Source organism: Lygodium microphyllum, chromosome 22 (assembly GCF_053477565.2).
Source record: "Lygodium microphyllum isolate KBCC chromosome 22, Lygodium_microphyllum_v1.1.10, whole genome shotgun sequence".
In the NCBI taxonomy this organism is placed as follows: domain Eukaryota; kingdom Viridiplantae; phylum Streptophyta; class Polypodiopsida; order Schizaeales; family Lygodiaceae; genus Lygodium; species Lygodium microphyllum.
Window position 1 is genome coordinate 68,885,506 of NC_141156.1, and position 25,204 is coordinate 68,910,709.

A 25,204-nucleotide genomic window follows, 5' to 3' on the forward strand; every position below is an offset into this window, starting at 1 on the left:
GCCCTTGTGATTACATCACCATGCTAAACAAGAGTTTGCGTTGGGAAAAACTTGTGCATCAGGTTCAGAAACCCAAGGGTTGTTGTGCACGGCTTGAAATGTGTCTTTGGGATATCTGGACCCTCGTCCTTGGTCCTAAGGTGGTTGTGGCTGCTGGACGTTCTCAAGTTTTCTTACTTGTGGGAGCTCATTTTCATCAATTTGTTGTTTGTCTCAGATATTTGCGGCGTTGAAGGCGGCCTTGCAAATGGTGGTTATTGCGTCCCGCAATGCCGTCATCAGGTTGATCGACGCACCAACATGGCATACGATTTCAATCGGTCGACGCCGGGTGGCGGGGGTGGTGGTGCCGGAGCGCAGGTACGACATATACAGAGACGTATTCTACCTTCCTTTGTTGTATGCTTGCATTATTATAAGCTCTCTTGTTTCTGACATTGATTCAGTTTCAGAGGCCGAGCATGAGCAACGAATGGGCGGTTAATTCCCCTCCCCAACAGCAACAATTCGCCATGCAAAATCGACAGAGCAGCGTGTCGCCCACGCAACTGCAGGACCCCAGGCAGTATCGGGCCAGTAGCGTGTCAACACGTTATAACACGGAGGAAGGGCAGTTGCAACAATCCAGCCAGTACGACTACGTGGCATCCGACAATACGTCAAGCACGCAATTGCCCTTTCAGTATCGGACAGGCAGCGTGTCGCCACGTTACCATATGCAGGATGGGGACGTGCAGCAAGACATGCAGTATGGCGACGTGGGTTCGAACGATATATCACTGGCTGCCGAGAGAATACGAGCGTTGGAAAGACAGCAAACGACAGCTGCTTTGCCTGTCGAGATAAATAATGCTTCTGTCCCGGCGGGCTTTGATCAGTCCCGTGGGCGCACCATGGTCGCACCATCACAGCAGCCGCAAATCAACGTTATTAAGCGGCAATCGATGCCCTCAATCAGCCCTCCCGCCTCCACCAACCGGCAATCGGCCGCCACTAAAAACCCTGTAAGCCGGCAGTCGGCGGCTCAATACATCAGCCCGCCACGCATAGCCATGCAGAACCGACCTTCTGTGTCGGCAAATACTTACAGTGATAACAACATCGAAGACCCCACCAATAGACCGTCAGTGAGCAGCGTCGATGTGTCGCCACGACAGCAGCCATCGACGGCCGTCCCCTCACAGCGGCAGAGAGGAAGCATGGCGCCGCAACAGCAGCAGCAAGCAGAGCGAATGGAAATATCGCCGCCTGCAGTCAGACCGGATATAGGCAGTCGCTCGATCAACCTGGCAGGACCGCCAATGCCTTTCAGTCGATCCATGAGCGTGTCGCCGACGCAGACGACGTTGGACGGATCTGTGAGCATGTCCCCGCGGCAGATGCGCCAGGCAGACATTTCTCACACCATGAGCATGTCTTCCATGTCGCAGATGCCCGGCCAATATACCCAGCGACCGACTGCCTCCTCTCCCACCAGTACTAGTGCCGACCCCGCCAGCAGACCCTCCCTCTCTTCGACTCCACACTCACCTCGACAGTCTGCTGCCTTGCAGCCAGCAACAGCGCCCCAGGTAACTAATCCGCTTTCAATCTCGTTGCGTTGGCTCTTTCATTTTGTAACTTCATCATGTCTTTAACATCTCACTGTCATTTCATGACGTTGCATCCCTTTATATGCGAGATTTCTCTTACCGTCACAGTCAAAGCACGCCTCTTCTACTAACTAAACAACAGCATCCTTAACACCACTACCACTATCTATAAGGCCTCCAACCAACATGTACGACATCTGGTTAGCATATGTGCGACATATTAAGCTGTCTTTTGTCGCCCCGAAGCGATAGCGCCATGGCGATGGAGGAACTTTGCTCCCACCAAGCAAAGTGATGCTATCATCTTTGTTGATATTTCCATTTGCGAGGTGACAAAAGTCATGATCATGTACGCTTACCATGATCAAGAACAATTCCATGTATGGGAGGCTGAAGGCTCATCCGATGTAGGGGCGGGAGGGCTTACTTAGGACCAAAGAGAGGGCTCACAATCGGTTCGAGGGCGAGGTGAGAGCCCACACAAGCGTGCCTGCATGTGCGAAGGAAATTGGAGAAAAGCAAAATGTAATCTTAATAACTTACAAAGTTGTGCCGGGCCAGTAAAGAAAAATCTCACGCATGCAAAGCTGGAAGCGACCCTCATTGGACAAGCATTTCACCCATGGCTGAGAAAGGTTCCTCATTCTGATCTCGATTGCAAACTCCAACATATGCGAACTAGTCGGTTCGACAGGGGAGTTCCAACGTGGTTGGGAATCCGAACTTGGTGAGAATAGGTTCTTAGTGTCGCAACCTGGTGAGAATAAGTTCTTAGTGATAGGTATCAAGACTCCCTCAAAATTTTCAAATTTCTCTACGGAATAATGACCCACGGGCCACCCCCCTGAATGACCGTGCAACATTGTGGGTGTGAGAAAGAAGTCTTGGACAATGTATAATTGGTTAAAGGCCTTGCTCCTAGCTTTTTCGGTCCTAAAGCAAGGTGAACATGCAACAACAAAATTTCATTTTTTCGTGTTCTTAAAGCAAAGTAAAGATGAAACAAGAAAACTTCACTATTTTTGGCGTGGAGATATAATGGAGATGCTTAATATCTCACATTTCGAAGCATCAATCCAAGTTTAGGCCCTTTGTAAGGATGTGTGTATACAATGACATTTTCCAAACAAAATTCTCTTGCCGCTGCTTTCAAAACTATTGTGGCAAATAGGAAAGATCACAAACAAAGGAAAAATTACAATCATAAATCTGAAAGTTCTATAAGTTGCATGTCATATTTGAACCTTCACCAATACTTTGAATGATTGACACATTGCAAAAACCAGTGCACTAGGAGAAATGTTAGATGAAACTTTATCATGCCCTCATTGTTTTGTTTTTGGGGGCTATCACTTTGTTGGCCCCTTTGCCCCTTACCTTTATATGTGAGACGTCACTAAGGAGAATAAAGTTTTGGATTTGAGTTTTGTCCCATAAAGAGAAAATTATTGTGTTGAAATCCTATCCACAATAGTCAAATGTGATGAGATCACTCAATACAGGCATCATTGACTCAATCTTAGGCCGATTTAAATGTTTCACATGTTTGTGTAGCTATTGAGAGTGACCCTTAAAAATTTCTTAAGCTCCAGCTCTCAATTGCCTATCTATGGTCCAAGTACGTAATATTTTAAGGCTTTTTCACCCTAAATAAGGAGAAGTCCACAAGAACATTGCACATTGGTAGGATTCTAGTTTAGATACTAGATTTGGAAAAGTTGTAGGCAATAGATCCAAAGGTAGGAGATGAGCTAATTGTTGGGTCAATTGAGATACATCAAATCAAAGCATTATAGAGACCATGGACACTTGCACTACATGGCAAGTAGGGCATAACTGAGCCTTGTCTAAGGTATGAGTGGATGACACCTATATTTGGGGCATGGAAGACAATTCACAATGGATTAAGTGCTAAGCTAACTTACACTACCCCCAAGTCTTTCAACCTCCATCATAATTTACTTAGTGTTATCCATCTAACATCCATTTCCGTTAATCTCAAAGCTCGGGCCTGTGAACATTATTATTAGTAGTCATTAATCGTATGCTCATGTGAATGGTCTAAAATTTTAATCTCTTATGTTGTTCCTTTTGCACTTGTATTTCATTGATAGTCGTGTATTATTTCGTTGTATTACCTTGAAGTATTGATGTTCTGTATAGTAATGAGTTTTTTCAGCCTAACATCAGCCCGGCGTCTTACAGAACTGGCCTTCTGCGTTTATCAATACGAACGATAATACTATCGGGAGCCCCACCAGCCGGAAGTCCATAAGCAGCGTCAATCTGTCGCCACGACAAAGGCAGTCGACGGCCGTGGTGTCGCCGCGGCACAGAGCCAGTATGGCCCCGCCGCAGCAGCAGCAGCAGCAGCAGGAAGAGCGAGTGCGATCACCGGATATCGGCAGCCGCTCCATGAAGGCCGTCTCGGCTCATAATTATATGGCGCGGAGTCCAACCATGAGTACATCACCGACGCAGATGAGGCCGGCTGCTCCTGCGTCGGCATCAAACGTGGAGGCCTCGTCTGTCAGCATGTCACCCCGGCAGGCGCCGGGGGACATGGCTCGCTCCATGAGCATCTCTCACACGCAGTCGCAGATGCACGGCCAGCATATCCAGCCTCTAGGATCCTCCTCTTCCACCAGCACCAGTGCCCATCCAGCCACGGCCAGGCCCTTCCTCGACTCTCCTACTCCTCTCTCGCCTCGACAGTCTGCCTCTCACCAAGCAACAACCCAGGTAACAGGTCTGCTTCAATATTGTTCATTTCATGCCGTAAAATTTATTAATCCTTAGCCACTTTCATTTATACCGCAGCATGATCATCTCATCACACACAAGAAGTTTACAGTTTTTTGAAGTGGGGAAAGGTGCTCTTTTCCGTCAGTTTTTTTAAAGATTGTTCAACATCTTGAGCTTGTGCTCGAGCGGCACTGCATCCCTACTTAGGTGCGGTGAGGGGTATATATGGGATCAGAGTGCAAGCCACATCGTCCAACATCATGAGCTTGTGCTCGAGAGGCAATGCATCCCTAGCTAGGTGTGGTTAGGGGCAAGGGGCTAGAGTGCAGCCACAGTTAGACTCGCCACACATTTCAGATGTCGAATAGGTCAAGTTTCCATCGTGTGGCACGCCATTTTTCTCTCCTAATTACTAAAATTGCAGTCATCGTTACTTTCAAATGCAAGTAGTGACTAAATATGTTGCACCACTCTTAGTTGGAGCTAGGGGGTTATTTGGCAATTATCCTAGGCCAATAGCCCTAAACCACACCTAGCTTGGTATAAAGTCTCTCCTTTGTAGAAGCTCACGATGTTGTCAAATTCGCAATGTCAAAACCATTTCGTTAATTTCCCAAAATTTGCAAGCTAGCAACAAGACCAAAGTTATCATTTTGTTGATTTCTTCATTTGCGAGTTATCAAATCTCCATCATGTCAAGCTTGACCAAGGTTATTAGTTGATTGAATTCTCCATTTGCGAGTTATCAAATCCCCATCATATCAAGCTAACTATGACCAAGAATCATTAGTCGATACTTGTCTAAATTGTATTCTAACAAGTATTCCTCTTTGTAGCCTTACCAAGAGAGTTGATTTATTTGACTTTGACAAAAAAAGGTGTCCCAACTATTTTCTAACAAGATCAACGCAAAACTTTCTAGGGCTTGGCATAACACCAAAATAGTCGTGACTCCATGAGTTGTAATGTGTTGTCAAGGAATAATCACATATAGTGGAGGAGAAATATAATAACAACTGATCATCATAATATATCCAAAATCTATACATCAACCTTATATATTGCCATTTTTCACTATGCATAAACCCTATATATCATGTGTTTAAGCTCTATTTATAAAATATATTGTCTCTAAATTTTCTATTGACAAAATACATGTTTTTAAAACAAATCTATAACTATTGCCCAAAATCCAAAAATCATAACCTTTTGAAGGCGTATTTTTGTAAATTTGATACATTAAAATCTCTTTTAGTAAACTCACATGCTACACATGTAGTTAATAACACAAGACCTTGGCTCTAGTTTGAGTCCTAAGTATGCTCCCAAAGAAGCCTTGAGGAGATCACCATTGGATGGATGTGGATAAAGATTTTGATTTTGCATGAACATGCATCTCAAAGCATTAATTAGACTATCTTAATGTTAATCACATACACGTGATCTCCACAATGTAATTTAAGAAGAAAAATCTTCACATAATGATCTTACATTTATTAATCCTTAGGGTGACACTTACAAAATTTGAATTTTTTATCAGTAAGGAATTTTGCTATGCCAATTGATACTCTTATTAATTCATATTAACCATTGATAAAGCCTAATCAAAGACCCATTTAGACTACCATAAATATGACCATGCTGGCTTACTAACATGAATATAAAGTGCATGATCATTGATTGAAATCTATGGATATAAGTAATGCAATATTTGAAAGATGTCTTTCATAGCCTTTGCCAATCTAGAGTAGGCCACATGTGATAGTAAGGGTTTGCATATAGGAAAAACCCTGAGTTACCAATGACCTTATACTCCTACATATCCAACCACACATGCATCAGAGATTCAATATTGATATTTAATTTGCAACGGATCATCAATGAGGATGGCGCTGTCATTTGTCCCATTGAGGAAAATTTTGTTGACATCTTCACTAAAAGCTATGGTTCATGATTAGATGAATCTCTATCGGCCTAATTGGTGTGTTGTTGAATCACTATGTTTCTCAACTTTGGGTAGCTATTGAAAGAGAATGTTATGGATTTTTTTAATTTTCATCCATGGTTGTAAATAAATCAATTCATTGGGTAGTAAATCTAGTTAGACTTCCCTCATATGCCCTTTAGCATCAAGCTTTCATTACCATGCTATTAACTATTCAAACCTTACATACCTTGTGTCGTCCTCCTAAGATCCACCTAGATGAAAGTCACTAAAGTTTAGAACTCTTAAGGATGCACCTAGGTACATTGTTAGTACCCATCAATTCCTATTTAGATTAATCGTATGGAAAAAATTCTGATTTTCTCATTTCTTTCTTTTTCATTTGTGTTTCATTTTTATCTTCCTCCATTCCATGTTCCTCTTTCATGCTTTTTCTTCTAACATCCACTATATTCCTGGCTTATTGACAGCCTTAGAATAACCAATCTAAACAATGATTTTTTTTGGTAAAATGGTAAAAGTTCTAGCACGAACCTTAGAATAACCAATCTTAGCAAGGATATTAACAAGTTGAATAAGAAAATGATGTTTTTTGTTCTTGATAAATTTACTAATAAGTCATGACCTGGACACACATGATAGTACAGGTTTGTCTATAGTGAACCCCTCAAGTTACCAATTACCCTATACTCCACATCTCACCACATATGTAAAGATTCAATATCTTTTGCCAATTACCTTATATGCCTTTTGTTCCATATAGGGAAACTTTGTTGACATCTTTACTAAAAGTTATGCAAGTGATTAGATGGATCAATATTTGCACAATTGACATGATGTCGAACCACTATGTTTCTCAATTTTGGACATATTTTGAAGGAGCATGTTATATATTTATTTAATTCCCAGCCCTTTTTAAATAAATCAATTGAGTGGATGGTATGCCTATTTGGAATTCCCTCCCATGCCTCTTAACATTCAATCTCTAGGGCCCCACTATTGAATCAACAAACCTTATGTACTTTATGTCCTCATCCTAATATCCATCTACATGAACATCATTAAATCATAGAGCTCTTAAGAATGTAGCTGCATAAATTGTTAGTGATAATATTCTACATGTTTAGATCAATGGTACAACAAAAGTTCTTTTTCTCTTATGTTCTTTTTCTCTTTTTCGTATACACTTGTATTGAGCTTGTATTTCATTAGTACATTCCTTATGCCATGTTTCTCTTTCGTGTTATCACTTCTAGACTTCACTATCCTCCTAGGTTATTGCCAATCTTGGAATAACCAATCCCATGAAGGATATTTTTTTGGTTAAGATTGTAAATACTCTATTGCAAACCTTAAATTCCACCATTCTTAGACTATCCTTTGATGCATTGTCATGAATGGATGATTGATACATAAAGCATGCATGTACAAGGATGAAGCTAGCATAGTGCGAGCAACAGAAGCATGACGGATTAGGTGAATATCCTAAATATTCTCCAATAGGCTCTCACTTGTTGTTTCCTTGTTTGAATGGCTATGTTCACAAATTTGGTACTCCAATTGCAACCTAGCATGGTTTGTAAACAATCTTTAGTTGACCTACTTGGATGATTCTCTCATGTCCCATTGAGATAGTTATGCACTATCTAACCATAATAATTATGCACTATCTAACCATAATAGTGGCAATCAAGAGTTTCACACACATCACCTACTTATATAGACATTAACATTGTATATGCATGTGAGCAAAAGAGATCAAAATCCAAAACTTTTGGAATTTGAATTACTAGGCAAATCAAGTGAGGATCATGTTATTTAGATATTGAAGTAATTTGCAATGCGTGAAATTTCATTGGATTGATTCACACTTTGTAGAAATAGATTACAATATGCTTTTTATTTATTACTCCTTTAGAAACATGTGTAAGAGTCATGGGAAGTACACTCTCTTGATCGTCACATCTTTCGTGTCTATAACTCGTTCATACACTTTTCTACACAATTTGGTTTCTCTCATTTGGTGAAAGATAAATATGATGGTGTTCTTATATTTAAGCTTCCAAAGGGAGCACAGAGAGAGAGAGAGAGAGAGAGAGAGAGAGAGAGAGAGAGAGAGAGAGAACCTAATTTTGAATATTTGCATGATGAGAATTTTCTCTTTTTGTGAAATATGGTGATTATGGTATTCTTTTCATAGTAAGATTCCACAAAAGAGAGAGAGAGAGAGAGAGAGAGAGAGAATACACAAGTGGACAAAAGCAACAATCGAATCTTCCATATACCTAGAGCATGTATTACTTGCATGCTTGGTCTCCTTTCCCCTCGGCTAGTAGACTTGGTTACACCCTTGGCAAGAATGGAGAACCAAGGACATGTTGATTTTGGAGGATGCATCAACCAGTCAAGTATATCGTTTAATGCTTAGCAAAGCTCAAGCATGGTTAGTGGATAAGGGTAAATCTTTATGAGACGTGAAAAAAGGGAAAGCGTGCTGGACAAATCTTTATGGAACATGAAAAGAGGGAAACTGTGCTGGACAAATCTTTAGTGATGGTGGGCTTGGTAAATAAGAACCCATCCGAATGCAAGGTATTTGATTAGTGAATGTTACTGGGCAGTCTCCCTATTGTTGTTCCGCCTAATAGATGCAACATTTCCCCTGGGTTGTGCTTTTTCTGCACCACAGTTTTGAATGCCTGCAGACATACGAGGTTTTTTCTTGTTCCACGGCACGGTATATATGGTCTTTGTTGTCTTGAGTCTGGAGTGCTATTGTTGGGAGAATTATACACCCGCAACTTTCGGTGGTTGTCATCCATATGCGCAGCTTGTCTTCCATTTTTGACACTTCTGGGATCGCTGGCATAATTGGGCTCTATGGAATACATTCACTCTTCATTCTATATCTGGGATGCGCTGTGGCATTGGGCATTTGAGAGGTACGGTTCATCGATAGTTCAGCCCATGTAGTACAGACCTCTGACGACTTAGGACGATATGCTTCTCTGGCATATTGCAGTATCTTTAATTTCTTTATTTAACTTATAGTATTCCTGTAAGCCTTTGGCTGTACTTACAAAGTAAATAATATAACTAACCATTAGACACATGATTCTTGTGTGATTTGAGTTCTTCGGACTGTGATACTGGTCTGGCCGGTCTGTGCATAAACAGAGCAGCAAGCGAGCCGCCCGAGATGGGAGCGCTAGCCCGCCACAACTGAATAGGTATTTCTCGATTGCAGCTCCGAGGGTCTCAGTCCTGACGTCTACAAACAAAGGAGCTGCAAGGCCGAGTACTGTGGCTTCGACAAGGACTGTACATTTCGGTAGTGGCCGCCCCAGCACAGCAGTTACTACTACTGGCATCACGCGTACCCGAACTATTACCAATCCTGCTTATGATCCTACCACCACTACTTCTACGACCTCTAATAGCTATACGAATACTAACGGTAATGATCGGAAGGACTACCACCTCGCCGTCACTGAGGTCGTTCTCCGCTCATTGGCGGTCCTCGCCAGCGCCGTCGCCTTCTTTGTCATGATCACCAATAGCGTCTGGACAAATGGCACCACGGTCTCCTACAGCAGAATTGCCGGATTCAGGTCTCTCTCTCTCTCTCTCTCTCTCTCTCTCTCTCTCTCTCTCTCTTTCTCTCTCTCTCTCTCTCTCTCTCTCAGAGGAACACCCCAATATTTGTAATAAAATAAGGGAAAATGAGGGGAAATATTTGCATAGCTTTCTCCAAAACCTTAACCGTATCCCTTTGATGATTATAGCATAGTGCAGGCCAATCAGAATTCAGCTTTTGCTGTGTTATTAAGATAGGATGATGATAATTAGGATTTGTATTCAGGGCTGCTTGTTGGCGTCCTGCATCCTCACCGGCATATGTCTGTCGTTGCAAGGTTCAACAATTCCATTATTAAAGAATGCTTTGTTTATGCTTATCCAAATATTCCACAAATAATAGCTTATCAACCATGCCTAGACTACTCAAGATAGTTTCTGTATTTCTGCAATCAGGATTTTTTTCCACCTGAGGACTTAAGGGTTGTATGGAATTAGGATTAACATCTACAAACCAAAAAACTTTTTATTAGGTTTGTAGATCATAAATAGATTTGAAATGTCTCAAGTTTAGTGGAGCATCTTGGACAAAATCCAACCCCAATGGTAATTTTAGATGCTCTAGAGTTAGTTCATAAAAATTTAAGTAATACTAGCTACATCAGACGTGCCACTTTAGGCTAAATTATGTTACAAGGTGAAAATGCATATAATGCACTGATGGGAGGTCCAATTGAGTGACCATTGTTGATTAAGTTTGTGGGTCAAGAAGTCTTTATTAGATAAGGGATTTGGAATGGAAATGAGTGGTTTATCCACTTTCCAACAAATGCCTCAAGGGTTGAACTCTAGGTCTAAGTTGATTGCCCATTTGAGGCGTGGTCTTCAAAGAGGTTTAAAGAGCCCCTTAACCGAGGCTCAATAATCTAGTCTCTATTAAGAAAATCCCACATGTCCTTCTAGGTTTGAAGCCCTTTTTGAAACATAGAGGATAGGTCATGTTGAGGTCTCTATTGATCTAATGCCTTAATGGAAGTAGCTGAACCAGATTCAATCCTCGCTACTCAAAGGTAGTGCAGAATTTGCATTGGGAATAGGCATGTAAGATCCCTATAGTGTTGCCAAGCTAACCAACAAACTTCTTATTTTTACATGACCAAAAGCTATTGTAATAGGATCCATTTTAAAAGAACTTTGCAGGCCATGATTTCTAGCTTAGGAAGCCCAAACCCTCCATCCACTTTGTAGAGAGTGCAGTCTTCGAAAGTTAATTTGATCCACATTTCAAAACCACAAAAAGTTCCCTGTAAGAGCTTTCAATGCCTTGATACCTAATCTTCTAGGTTATCAATAGGATCAAAATAGATAATATTATGAATTAGAATTTGTCAAAAACCATGACTCTATCAATATGATAGGATATAGATAATAGCAAAAATTAGAATGTGTTTCAAAACCATCACACTAGCTATAAAGTTAGATTGAAGTCCACTCCATTGATTCGGCCTTTCCTTTACCCTCTCCAATACCTATCTCATCCCTATCTCATCTTCATTTGAGAATCCCTCCAAAACCTATTACTATGCCTAGATTTCAATATATTTTTCCCTATTTTATTTCCTTACACTGTTTTTGGATTATCTAATTATAGGATGGGTTAATTAAAGTTTTGATCCTAAATTTTCTATGTTGATCATAGAGGTTGATGCCTTATAGAATGCTTGTAGACTATCCTAGAATAAGCTTTGGGTCTTATGTACACTTCCATTGGTACTCTCATCTATAGGTTCATTTAGTATCATGTCCTTATTGCTACCAAGAAATTTGATCCATGGAAGCCTTACCCTTTTTATTTCATCAATTACTAGACACCCTAGGGTATCTCTTGATATGAGCAAAAGGAGGGGTGCCAAATAGCATCCTTATTTAAGGGATCTCTTAACTAGCAGGGATTTAGGATCTCACCATTGACTAACACTTTAGCACATTCATTTTCAAAGATGGCACTTATATACTTGATGACTTTCTTGCTAAGTCCCATGTCCTAGAGGGATTGAAAAATGATTTTCTTTTTGTGCATATTCAAAGCCTTTCCAAAGGATGATAATGAAGTCTATTATTTATCTACTTTTTACAAAACGTCTTTGATGTTTCCTTATCCAGTCATTCTAGCCATCCAACTGGTCGAGAGTCTTCTAGCTACGATTTTGGCAAAGATCTTGAAGGTAGGTAGACAAGCTATTGGTGTACATGTGGCCACGTTGTCTTTTTCATCCCTTTTGTAGATTAGATTAATGACTCCCTTATTGACATTGATTGGAAAGGCTCCATATTTCATGGATTCTCTCTAGCATCATTAGAGGATGGAATAAGAATTCTTTTATTTTCTCAAAGAGTTCCTTAGGTAGACAACTAAGCCTTGACTTTTCCAAAAGCCAGAGGATCTATGCTCTCTCTCTCTCTCTCTCTCTCTCTCTCTCTCTCTCTCTCTCTCTCTCTCTCTCTCTCTCTCTCTCTCTCTCTCTCTCTCTCTCTCTCTCTCTCTCTCTCTCTCACTCATGTGTATGCATGTGTGTATGTGTTTACGTGTGTTTTTGGTCTGTATGTCTATGTGTGCATGTACATGTGTGTATTTGTATATATGTATAGGACCACCCTAGATGTGCTGGAAGGAAAAATTACCAAAATGTCCCATCTTAAAGAAAAATTCCCAAAGAACTTTCCAAACTTGATCAAACCTTCAAATGTACCCCCCCACTTGGGCCTAGATTTCCAACTTGTATCTCTTATATTTGCAAAAGCTCTAAATTTACCATTCACAAATATCAAAAGGATATTGAGTATGTCATTAATTGAAATTTTTGGTTGCAAAATTGTGTCCCATCAATGCATAATGGTAGAATGAGGATATGATAGTATGTGTACATAAATGGCATGAAACTAAACATGATTCATGGGCAATATATATGACATTATCTATAAGCTCAATTGTGGAGATTCTTTTTCAAACCACCTAGGTCTAGACCCTTGGTAGAGAAAAGCTTTGACTAGGAAAATTCTACAACAATTGGAAGTGTATTTAACTAAAGATTGAGGGGTGCTTTTGTTAAATTTGCACGAAATTCTAAAGTGTTTTGGTAAACCTTCCTTTTGTGTGTGTGTGTGTGTGTGTGTGTGTGTGTGTGTGTGTGTGTGTGTGTGTGTGTGAGCGAGCACACACATCTGTGTCAGTATATGTGTGTACATGTGCATCTTACATGCATACACATGTGCATGTAGATGTATTTGTATTAGGGTAAAAAATAAGATATCTTCATGATTGTTAGATTGTAGATAGGTAGGTGAATGTTTGATTGGTCACCAATGAAGAGTTTAGTAAGTTGGGTGAATTCAATGAGAAAGTTCCTATTTTTAAGTTATCTTTGGTGAATTTTGGGCCAAAATATGTAATATTTTGTATATATGGGCTATGTGTTGAGTTTTTAAGCCTAAAATTTAACCAATGACCAAGAAAACTCCAAAAAAATCCATTGGGCTAAAATTTCTTTTACTTTGATTTGTATGTATATGTGTGTGTGTGTGTGTGTGTGTGTGTGTGTGTGTGTGTGTGTGTGCGTGCATACGTGCTTGTAAATCCAAAATTGTATACATATGTACATGTGTGTGTGACCAATTCAAATGAAGTAATCCACAAATCATCTAATAGCTATCATCAATCATATTGGTGATCCATCCAAATTTCTTAAATGTTAACCTTTAAGTTAAGAAACTTACAATTCATGGAAAAAATCTTGATGTTCTCTAAGCATGCATTTTAAATCAAATTTTGGACTTTGTTGATTAGGTCATGACATGTTTTTTGCTTATGTGAAGGACCTACACACATCACCATAGACCTCCATGTGTGTTATCTTCTACATTAATGCCATTTAATTCCTAGCATAATTTACTTTATTTAGCAAACCATGATATAGTAGTTAACAAGACTTGATGATTTGGTAATGTCTAATGAAGTCATTTGTGATATTTTTTCCCTCAGGTATGTTGCTGGTATTTCAGCCAGTGCATTGATTGTATCTGTAATACAAATTGGGGCTATGATTGCTCAAAAGTTGAAGTCTCACACAATGGGTCTTGAGATCAAACCTAAAAAGATATGGTTATTTGCAACTTTGATATTTGATCAGGTATTAAGAGTAAACTATTTTTATAAACAAAACATGGTTAAAATCGTTTCTTTGTAGTTTGAGAACATAGCAATATATTTATAATAGATCAGTGTTTTTTCTTACATGATATTTTTTGTAGATGCTTGCTTATTTACTCTTATCAGCTGGTTCAGTGGGTGTTGGAGTTCTGGTATATGTTACCTATGTTTGCAACAGCTTTACTCTCCCAGCTGAATATTGTTCTAGGTCAACACTCTCGGTTGTTTTGACACTGGTTAGTTGTATGGTGATAGCTATGAATTCAGTATTGTCCACTTTTCGATTTTATCAAACAAAGTTTGGATCTACATAATATTGTGAGAATGTGAATGCATTATCTCACTTTTGATTGGGTGGGATGTGAAATATCACCACATTCGCATGTAAATAGTCTGCTTGTTATCTATTCAGGTCTTATCAAGCATCCTTGCTCACACGTGAAAATTCAAATATTTTTTATTTATTTTCTTAAAGCATTTGTGTTTACATGTAATCACAAATCCATTACTAAAAGAACTGATGTATAATAGGTATCTTTTTTTATGTTATGAGAGTGCAATATTTAGAAGCTGTATTCTTGAAGATATACTAGCTCTTTTCAAAAGATAGCACATGTTAATGTACACTTGTATTGAGGTATTTTCATTATTTACCAATCCATGTTTTTTACATTTAGGCCTAGAGAGCTTGTAAATATAAAATTGAGAACTTCTTGCTTTCTTTTTAATGAGTGGAGTGTGTTCTCCTTAATTAAGGCCCAATCTCTTAATTTCCAATCATATTTGATATTGTATTATGATGTTTACTTTAAAATATTCATCAAAATGAATCACTTTGTTTTAGCTAATGTTTTTACCTATTCAAGGCCGCAATTCTCTCCTCTCTTTCTTTCTATAACATTCCAATCTCATTACAAGATATAGACATTATACCGACGTTTAAAGCGATGAAAATGCAAATAAATAATTTTGCCCTCATCGTCGCAAAAAGCGTCGCTATTGGCAACGCCATAGAACCGTTGATATTACCGTCGCTATCAGCATCGGTATCAGCGTCGCATTTACCGACGCCAATATCGATGGTGATAGCGACGGTTTGTGACGCCTATAACGACGCCAATAACGATGCGAGCAGTAAAATTGCGACACTAATAGCGACGGAACAGGGAAAAAAAAATTTTGTGGCAGGGCAAAGCACTGTGTGCTTTATGAGAGCCATAGAAAATAGTTTTTGCACTATTGTGTACAATGCACTTGCAAACAAAAACAATGTATATTGAAATCGTAAAACTGATACATGAAATAAATACATGATCGCATAATAAGCAATCGGTACAATCATGTCAGGATATCACTAATACATAGAAAATGTCTACATAGATCAGGCGACTCAAAAATAAAGGTGTGTGAGCTCCAGGGATCTAAGGGCAAGCTACAAATCCTCATCCCTCGAAAGCTCATCTTGCCGCAAAGAAGCATCGAATGGACTCTGCAGAAAAAGAAACAACACATCAATCCACCATACAATAATGCATTCAAATATCTCATGGTAACTACGGACAAGAAAGATGAGTGACTTACAGGGATGTTGCATCTATACAATCGATCGATCAATGCAATGAGACCGTGCCTCTCTGCATATCGAGTCTTAAGGCCAGTCGGATCGTAATTTGTAATGGAGTGTTGCAAAGAAAACAAAATGCTAACTATTAGAAACATGATTGTCAGTACAAAGAATATTTCAAAAAAATAAACAAGCAAAACAAAAGAAAAACTTACAAAGTCCTCCAAATATATCTTGTGGCCGCCACTCCCAAGATGATGGACCACTCCGGCCTCAAGTCGTACCCTCGCCGCCTTGCGCTGCTGACTCCAACATCCTGGAGAATCTATAGCCTCCTCCCTCAGTCGACGCCATTCGTGTGCATCTTACCACTCGGGCTTTGCAGCCCCACTCTTGATTGCCTTGCGTGCGTCGGATCGTTTATGTGACATGTATGCACGCATGCAATCCATCATCCAGCCCATAGAGAATCTATCTAGTGAGGCTGACACCGGAAGCTCCTCGTGCAAGGATGCTACTATGTAGTCCTTGCTCCCCTCCGGTATGTTCTTCCAATGATCCAAGACGTTGCGCCAAAAAACTTGTTGGCACAACTCTCTCATGCAAGCCATCACCCTCCTCCCCTCATCATTCATGATGATGGCTCCTGACCTACTATCGACTAGATATCCATAACCCCCTGAAGTCTGTCTAAGATGGGTCCTTTCCTATCTGCGTCCATGCTCCTGGGCATATCCAGGAGACCCTTGTGCATCTGGTGTATTGACCGGGGTAATATCTCTCAGAGTGGCACCCACAGGGGTGCCACCTGGCTGACGCCTGAGCAAAAGCCGAAGTAACTAGAGTAGACGTCCCCACAGGTGTGACAAATCTGTGAGGTGACTCAACTCCAGCTGAATGACGAGACGGAGACACCGCGTCCATGTCTCCACAGCATCCACCTGAGCTTGAGGCACGCTCCCTTGAAGGCCCACGAGAGCGAGGAGTTGCACCTGTATCCCGTGTCGACCGCGGGCTCACTACCTTTGTATCCCTACAGCATCCCCCTGATCCCGATGCACTCCCTCCCTCTGGCCTAAGTCATGAGCGTGGAGCTCGTCTGCTCAAAGCCGAAGCATCCGATCTCGCTGAAACAGATCTAGCAGAGCGTCCTGACGAAGACCGAGACAACTCCTGGTATGCCATCTCTCTAAATCTCGCGATCTGGTCTGGAGACATGCGTGCGAAGATGTTTTGTAACTCCTCATTGCTCATCCCTCGACTCATCCTGAAAATGTCACCTACACAGACAAAAAATGATGTTAGAATAATCAATTTAAATCATACAAAGTACAATAATATAAATCATTAAAAAAAATCTCACTTAAAATGCATATCTTATGTACCCTTCTAAGCGATTGGTCAACGAATTGAGTAAGTGGATGCTCCAAGTATGAAGTATCCTATGGTCCCATGTTAATCTCCTGACACAACTCTGCATACACTGGAAGGTCGATAGACATGTTACCACAAAAGAATGAGTCCACCTTGTTCTCAAAGAATTCTTGGACTCCTGTATTTCCATCATTGTTAGCCGATGCTGGCTCCAAGCTTTCGACGGCCTCCACCCCTTGTAATATTGACCCCTCTATTTGCATATTATCTTCATCTATGCTCAGAACATCGCTTTGATCATATACTCTCACACTTCGGGGAGTTGAAGGTATAACATACCACCATCGAGGTTGTCGGGTGTTTGGATAGAACATTACCTGTTCACAAACACATACAAGAGAGTTCAAACCATTGTGACATAAACCATGTTGTAATACAATTAGCAAGCAAATGAGTCCATGCACATGTTCACAATAGGCCGGCAACACAAAGGTGTTGCGCAAATCCGTCCATTTTTTTTCGGAATCTATTTTGAGAAATCCAGATGGATCTCGTCAAACTGTTGCTCTAGCTCCTCCAAGAACCACTTTGAACCACTGCACATCGAATAGTATCATGGAGAAGCTACGGTAATCCACCGTAACAATACTTTGCAATCTATTTCGAGAAATCCATCCATTTTTTTTTCGGAATCTATTTCGAGAAATCCAAATGGACCTCGTCAAACTGTTGCTCTAGCTCCTCCAAGTACCACTTTGAACCATTGCACATTGAATAGTATCATGGAGAAGCTACGGTAATCCACCGTAACAATACTTTGCAAGTTCCCAAAATAATCCATCTCATCCACAACCGTATTTGGATCCGTTGCTTGTCGCCGGCTCTCTTGCTCAAACCTTGCCATGATACCACAATCCATTGTGGAGGGCATTTTATCAATATGCTCCACGCGAAAATGCCGTCCGCGCGACCACACTGCACTATATATTTTATACTGTACATTGAAACACTCAAATTATATGTCACATATAAAATTAAGATACGACAGATTCTAAACCCCTCATCACCTTTGGACTACATCCCCTCGAGAATTTCCAATCCTCCATTGAGACCTCTATCCCTTCGCGAGACGCTACGGTCTAAGTTCCATGCAACCATCGCGTTGACATAAACCGCGGCATCTCCTCCATGCCTTCGGGATATTGAATCAGTCTCGATGATACGTACTACGTCGAAATTCAGCTCGCGCTTCCTCTCGATCTTGCCTAACGATCTGGTACTTGGCGAGCCACGTCTCCATAGAGCCATGGTGCGACATAGAAAAGTGATTCACCTTCTCTTCCATCGAGGCATCAATTCTTTTTTCTACCCCATTTCCAACCACCACATCTCCAGTTAGTCTATCATCATCCTTCAACAACCATAGCATTTCATTGTCTGGTTTCACCGTTGGTAGCCATTGTGAAATATACACTAGCGCTGTCGAAGGGTTTGTGAAAGCAAAGTCGCGTCTTCAGAAGACCTAGATAAATTTCAGGATAAAAGTTCAAACTTTTTCTGCAGCCTTTTGTGGTAGACCTCTTTTATAGGTCGTTACTTTCAAGAGAGGATGTAGATTTACTCTTCAAAATAGACTAGCATGTCAATTTCTGTCACTGTAAAAGAACCTGAAACTGATTGATTACTTCATCATGTGCCTGTAAACGAGATCATATAGTTTGGAATTGATGAAGTCTAACGAAACACAGAATACAAGAAGTTGTTTTATAAAGAGAGTCAAGAAAGGCACTTTGTACTCTATTGGCTGAAGGAACAAACATCCAGCAGTCATAATAGTAAGGAATAAGCTCTTATTTTCCTGATGATATGTGGGAATCATAACTTTCCATAATTCTGGTAACTCTATATTATTTGCTTCTATATATTCATCTTCAACTCATCATGATAGAGTTAGAAAGCGGTCAAAACTGGTTCAGTTTCTGTAATACACTCTGTGTCTTCATTAGAGGCTGATAGCTGGGTCTTCAGGATCAAGGGAGAAAAATTCGAGGATCAATTCTGTTGATGTGCTGCTGTTAAAGATAAATAGCTTGGCCACTAGGCAAGATAAGATTCAGAGTCTGGACCTCTGATACTTGGATCAACTTTCTTCTTAATGAACATCATCTCAATCGCACTATCAGTTGCTTTCTTGCTCTGGTTAGTGACAGTAACATTGGTACAGCAAGGGAACACTGATGTTCTCCCCTTTAGTCCGGTTATTTGCATCATCCATCGTGGCACTGCTCAAGATTTTCTTCTTGTATATTGCAGCTGAAAGTAGCTTTAGATCACGACATGAATTAATATTGCGGGGTGAGATAGAGCAGGCCGAAATTAAATTGTTGTAGCTCCGCTCGATGTTGAAGTGCCTGTGATCAGAGAGATATGTATAACACCCTCATACGTCGCTCTGTATTGCAGCAACTATGTCCTTTCCTTCATCTTCTCTTTCGTAGCAGTCCTTGCCTCCGACTTCCTCTTGGGTTCTCCAATGAGGCTCTCCTTGTTCCAGATTTTCTCCAGGGAATTCACGGTAGTTGAGCCACCTATCGATAGTCCAACAGTTTAGTATTCGGTAGTCTTCAAGGGTGCCATCGCATTCCTGATCTTTCGCTTCTAGCCTCCTTCTTTTTGTTTGTTTTTGCTATAGCTTTTGCGCCCAGGAAATACTGTATACTCTAATCCTTAACATGAAGCAGAACATTCTTCGTAAAAAAAACTCAGATCGAGACTTCATTGCGAGGGAAAGTCCAATTGTCGATTCCCTCTGGGCCTCCCTCCTTCCATACAGAAAATCGCCCTCTACGTCTTTTTCCCAAAATGATCAGCCCCTCCCAGATTGCTCTTCGACTCCGGCTTTTTCTTCTTCCCCAATCCTCTGTCAATATCACCGACGTCTTCTTCTACAATTATCATTTGTTCTCATCTTGATTCGTCTTCTTCTTCCTTCAGTGCCTTTCAATCATAAGTTCCAGGTGGTTTTGACTAAAGTTAGACCAGATTTACGAAGGGCGTTCGAAGCTAAAGATACGCCATGTCCTCTCTTCCCTTGGCACTGTTCTGCTGGATCTTCTCTACACACCGCTACTCAATCGTCATGGAAGCGAGCGCAGACAGGGTGTGCAGCTAATGCGGTCTCTTGGTGCCGTGTCGCCCAATCAGAATTGCCCCTTTAGCTAGTACCAGCACCGTTCTTCCATGGACACCCAAAGTCCCTCCGCGTCCCCTGTCCGTCCCTATCTCTGCATTCATGCTTTTGTGCTATCCATCCACACCATTAGATTCCTAAAAAAAACTCTCCTCTCTTCCTTCGTAGATTCCCCTCTAGTGCTCTGTTTCTCTGTCGTTTTTCAGTCCTCCTCCCTTTCCTGCCGCGTTCCTCTCTCCCCAAAATACCTCTTCTTCTTTTCAAAATAGCTCCCCTTCTTCCCCCCAAAAAGGCTCTTTCCTTTTTCAAAAATAGCCATCCGTGGCAAAGCTTTTTCCTTTATTAGACCCTCTGAATCCAGTAATAAGACTGTGCTCGGCAGCTGGATGATGTCGAACCTTCACCACTGTCAAAGATTTCAAGAAATCCCCCAAGCTCCAAGTTCAGCGTTTCTTGAAATGTATGCATTCCATGAGATTACATCATGAACTGGCAGCATGTCAAAAACACAATGTGCTTCAGCAAGTAAGCCACTTATGCCATACATGTCTACCAGTTTGTTTCCAATATAAAGCTGAGGCAAGAGACTACATCACGAATGGGTAAGTTGTTGAAAACATGATGTACTTCCGCAAGGGAGCCAAATTTCCCATACATATCCACAAAAGAGTTGCCCACCAAGGGCTACAAGCGCCACATTTACCATAGATACTAATAAGTATGCTATTAACAAAAACTTCTGAAGTGAAGCCCTTCATGTGAGCATCAATACTCATACGCTGAGAATAAATGTAATCACAACAACTAAATATGTACAAAGTACCAAATCCCATGCACAACTTTTGGGTGGTTTACACACCTCGAATGCGCAGCAATACGACATCCACCCCCTCTAATCCTGCGCATCCTCCGGATGAGCCAACTACCCATGATCATTATCATCAAGATCCACAAACAAATCAATCTCTTCATTATGCATTTCCGGTAGATCAACAAGATTTTCAGCCATATCATCTGTCTCTTCCATTGGAGTTTCTTGTCGTTGCTCTTCTCTCGAAAATTCTTCCACTGCATAATCCTCATCATCTCTTTTCTTGAAAATCTTGATTCTTTTTCCAGCAATAGGCACTCTAAGCACTGTCCCATCCAATTCCGTCAATTCATATGTTGCATTATCAAAGACATGTCTGACTATGTATGGCCCAAACCATCTTTTCACCATCTTCCGAAGTGCAGTATGCTGATTTTCAAGGCTGCTATCAAAGACCAATACCCAATCTCCCTCTTCTATTGCTCTAGGCCGCAAGCGATGCCGGCTATCAAACCTGTCCTTGTTCCTTAGTCTAGCAACTTTCAACCTGTCAATAGCTAGCTGAATATCCTCAGGTCTCCTCTCCAACTGTCGAATCCGAAGAGCTAAGAGCTCCTCTCTCGTCAAATCCTCCTGCCAAGGTAAAACTGACCAAGTCAAAGCACAAGTCTCAATCGGCATAACAGGTTTCTGACCATACATCAACTCTGCAGGCATATATCCTGTAGTAACACTATGAGTCGTACGATCAGCCCATAAAGCAAATGGTAGAAGTCTCGGCCATTCTCCAATTCGTCCTCTGCATGCTTTGGCTAATGCTTTCACTATCGGCGGATGCCCTCTTTCACTCTTCCCATTTCCCTCTGGATTGTATGCTGTGGTTAGAGCCAATTTTATTCCTAGCTGAGAGAAAAACTCCCTAGCTTCATCAGCATCCAATTCACCACGATCCGCAGTGATCTTACCCACACAACCATACCTGCAGAAAATTTCCTCCAATAAGAACTTACACACTGCACTAGTGGTCTTCATTCTCAAAGATCTGCCCTCAACATGATTGGTAAGATCCTCTCTAGCCAAAACAATGTACCTCATCTGCCATAAACCCATAGGCATGGTAACCAAATCAACTACCCACTTATAATGAATGCATAGCGGATAGGTCGGATGAAGCTCATCTCTATGACGCACTACTGAATGCATCTGGCAGTCTCTGCAAGTTTCAACAAAGTGAGAAACATCTCTGTACATGCCTTTCCACCAATATTTCTCCCTGATCTTCTCATAAGTAGCCCATACTCCTCTATGACCAGCCCAAGGACTCTCATGAAACTCCCTCATCACCTGTAACTGTGTCTCTCTATCGCAGACAACCCGCAAAGGTAATCCGCCTCTTTTCTTCGGATGCTTCCAAAGAAATCCGTCCTTGAGAAAATAACCATAGGCTTTCCTTCTGATCTTCTTGAACTCTTCATCTGTCCATTCATCTCTTTTGCTTAGTGTACTAAGATACCTGCCAATCTGCAACCAATCTCCAACATAGAGCTCTTCTGTGAAAGCCACAATATCATAAACATGACAAACATGATCAACCATAGTGGCTGAAATTTCTGCATCATCCTCTCCTGCAAGTAGAGTCTCCTCATCATCATACCTGGCTCTAGACAACATATCTGCCACTGGATTATCCTTCCCTGTTATGTGTTTAAATTCCGGATTTAATGACTTGATGTATGCAATCCATCTCAACATAGCTATATCCGGAGTAGAGCAACTCGTAATCATACCAATCAATGGCAAGCAATCTGTCTCTACCACAACTGAAGCTCCAATAAAGTACTCCTTGTCACATTTGAGAGCCGTGACAATCCCCAATAACTCCCTCTTGATTTGCGGATATCTCCTCTGTCTCTCGTTTAGGACTTTCGCCCCAAACCGAATAGCATACCTATTTCCATCTGCATCATCTTGACCCACAGCCCAACCTATGCCAATTGGACTAGTGTCAACTGTCAATACAATAGGCCTATCACAATTATAATCCGCTTTTCTGAGAGTAGGAGCATTCTGCAATAACTTCTTCAATTTCCGCATGGCTTTAGTGTGGCTCTCATCCCAATAAAATTTCTGCCCCTTTCGAAGCAGCTGATACAAACAATCTGCAATGTGTGCAAAATGAGGTATCCAAATCATATAAAACACACAAGCACCAATGAATCTCCGTACCTCAGAAGTAGTAGAACAATACTCTGCAATCTTGCCTATAGCATTCACCTTATCAGGTGAGGGTTTCCTGCCATAATATCCACACATATGCCCAACAATGACAACCTCATTCACTCCAAAAACAGATTTTTGCCCTGAAAGTGTCAAGTTCACTTCTTCTAACCTGGCCAAAATCTTCTCACATGCTGAAATATGATCAGCCACAAAGTATCTGCATCCCTGCTCATTTAGGCTCTCATTCTTCTCTTCTTCTGCACACCCCTTAATGGGCACATCATCCAAGAAAGGCATAGTAAGCTGAGGTATGTAATCACGAAGGACCTTATGCATGGCATTCATCATATGCGCAACAGAATTAGTAGCACCTTGAGGCAAGGTACACATCCTGACAAGCCCAATAGGAGTTCTCATGGTGGTTATATCCCTGCTTTCCAAAGCCAGCTGAAACTGATCATAACCTGAATACAAATCACCCAAAGAATAGATGGCACGTCCAGCAAATGCCTCTGCAAACTCATCCACAACTGGACCAATACCAACATTCCTGATAGTAACCCTGTTCACTGGCTGCATGTCCTGAATAAATCGAAGAGTACCATTCTTCTTTGGAACTGTAAACCACCTGTTTGAGTATGGTGCAGATGAAGGCTCAAGGATTCCCATCCTGATCTTCTCATTCAATAAATCAATTAGCTTTGGCAAGTGTGCTTTAGGCACTGGAATAGGTCGGAGATTCCATGGGATATGAGGAATAGTAAAGATAACCATAGGAGCAACAACATCAGGATTCACACATCCAATCTCATGTGGGACAAAAGCAAATCCCCTTCCATGACGCTCAAGCATCTCCTGAAAGCATTGCTTCTCCATGGGTAACAAAAAATCACCATTTCCAATTTTCAATTCAGCAAGTGTCTCTGCTGAAAATTTATGACCAATATGCTCCGGATTCCTTAAAATTTGCTGTTTTGCAGCCCTCTCTATTTGCTGATCACTGTCAAATGGAAGCGGTACAGCAATCGGCTTCACCTTCTTATCCACAGTTTTGTACTTCGTGTCAACCCTGGCTTCATTATGCTCTTCTGCATTACATAAACCTTGCTGTAAATCAGCAATTCTGCACTCCAATGGCTGAATATTCTCAGCCCTCTGCTCTACGGACTGCATAGAAACAGCCCCAAACTCTGAATGCTGAAATATTTCAGCAGTAAACTCTGTTGGCTGAAATTTTTCAGCCCTCTGTCTCTCTAAAAGCTGATCATAACCAGCTGGAAACTCTGTTTGCTGAATTTCTTCAGCACTCAATACTCTTTGCTGAGTTACCTCAGCCTCTGACTCAATCTGTGACACAAAATCTGCAATTTCATGAAACATGTCCAGGGATTGCACTAATACATTACCATGACAATTCAGCATATCAGTTTTCAGCATATCTCCCATCTCTGACATCGTATCTGCACAAATCACACTGTCATACATACCATCTATGTGCTCATCATCCTCCAAAATTCCTGCATTTTTCAAATTTTTCTCCTTCCTGCATATATACTGCCTGGCAGCTCTAGACAATCTAGAAGTCCTCTGATAGCTCATTGAACTGTTTGCTGAAATCCCAACATAACCGGAGGAAAAAACACTGCTGCCAGGAGGCGAGAACTCCAATCTCCTCTCCTCTGTACCACCGTCGTCTCGCGAAACGGCGGTACCTAATGAAAACCCGAATCCCTCACAGTGGGTAAGGGTGCATCTCTAAGAGTATCCCTGTTTCTAACATGATTCACACATACAGTCATAAACTGAACTGCTCTCATACCATCTTTACTGCGAATCCGTGCATAAGCAGATCCATCATCCATGACCTTTGTCTCCATGCGCATCTCTGTAATGAATGGCTGTCCAAGAATTATGGGATACGAGCATGAATCCTGCACAAAGAAATGAAAATCCTCCTCTACATCACCAATAGAAACCCTA

General features: G+C 41.1%; 1 protein-coding gene across 2 annotated transcripts; it reads left to right on the forward strand.

The window, feature by feature from the left end:
• The first annotated feature begins 233 nt into the window (after positions 1-233).
• Positions 234-14,475, forward strand: LOC148017263 (uncharacterized). 2 transcript variants are annotated; one of them, XM_087663044.1, is made up of 6 exons: positions 234-360; positions 453-1,571; positions 3,798-4,334; positions 9,460-9,893; positions 13,898-14,045; positions 14,167-14,475. In XM_087663044.1, the coding sequence occupies exons 1-6, from the start codon at positions 301-303 to the stop codon at positions 14,377-14,379; spliced, it is 2,511 nt and encodes an 836-aa protein (XP_087519170.1). In that variant the 5' UTR covers positions 234-300; the 3' UTR covers positions 14,380-14,475. The 2 variants fall into 2 exon arrangements, with proteins under 2 accessions (XP_087519170.1, XP_087519169.1); XM_087663043.1 differs by having other exon boundaries at positions 271-360; positions 447-1,571.
• The last annotated feature ends 10,729 nt before the right edge of the window (positions 14,476-25,204 follow it).

What these genes read in the sequence shown, in the direction of transcription:
- LOC148017263 (XM_087663043.1), top strand. Translation starts at nt 301, where the DNA reads ATGGCATACGATTTCAATCGGTCGACGCCGGGTGGCGGGGGTGGTGGT. An exon ending in GTGGTGGTGCCGGAGCGCAG is followed by an intron (nt 361 to 446) that starts GTACGACATATA and finishes ACATTGATTCAG; the next exon opens with TTTCAGAGGCCGAGCATGAG. An exon ending in AGCAGAATTGCCGGATTCAG is followed by an intron (nt 9,894 to 13,897) that starts GTCTCTCTCTCT and finishes TTTTTCCCTCAG; the next exon opens with GTATGTTGCTGGTATTTCAG.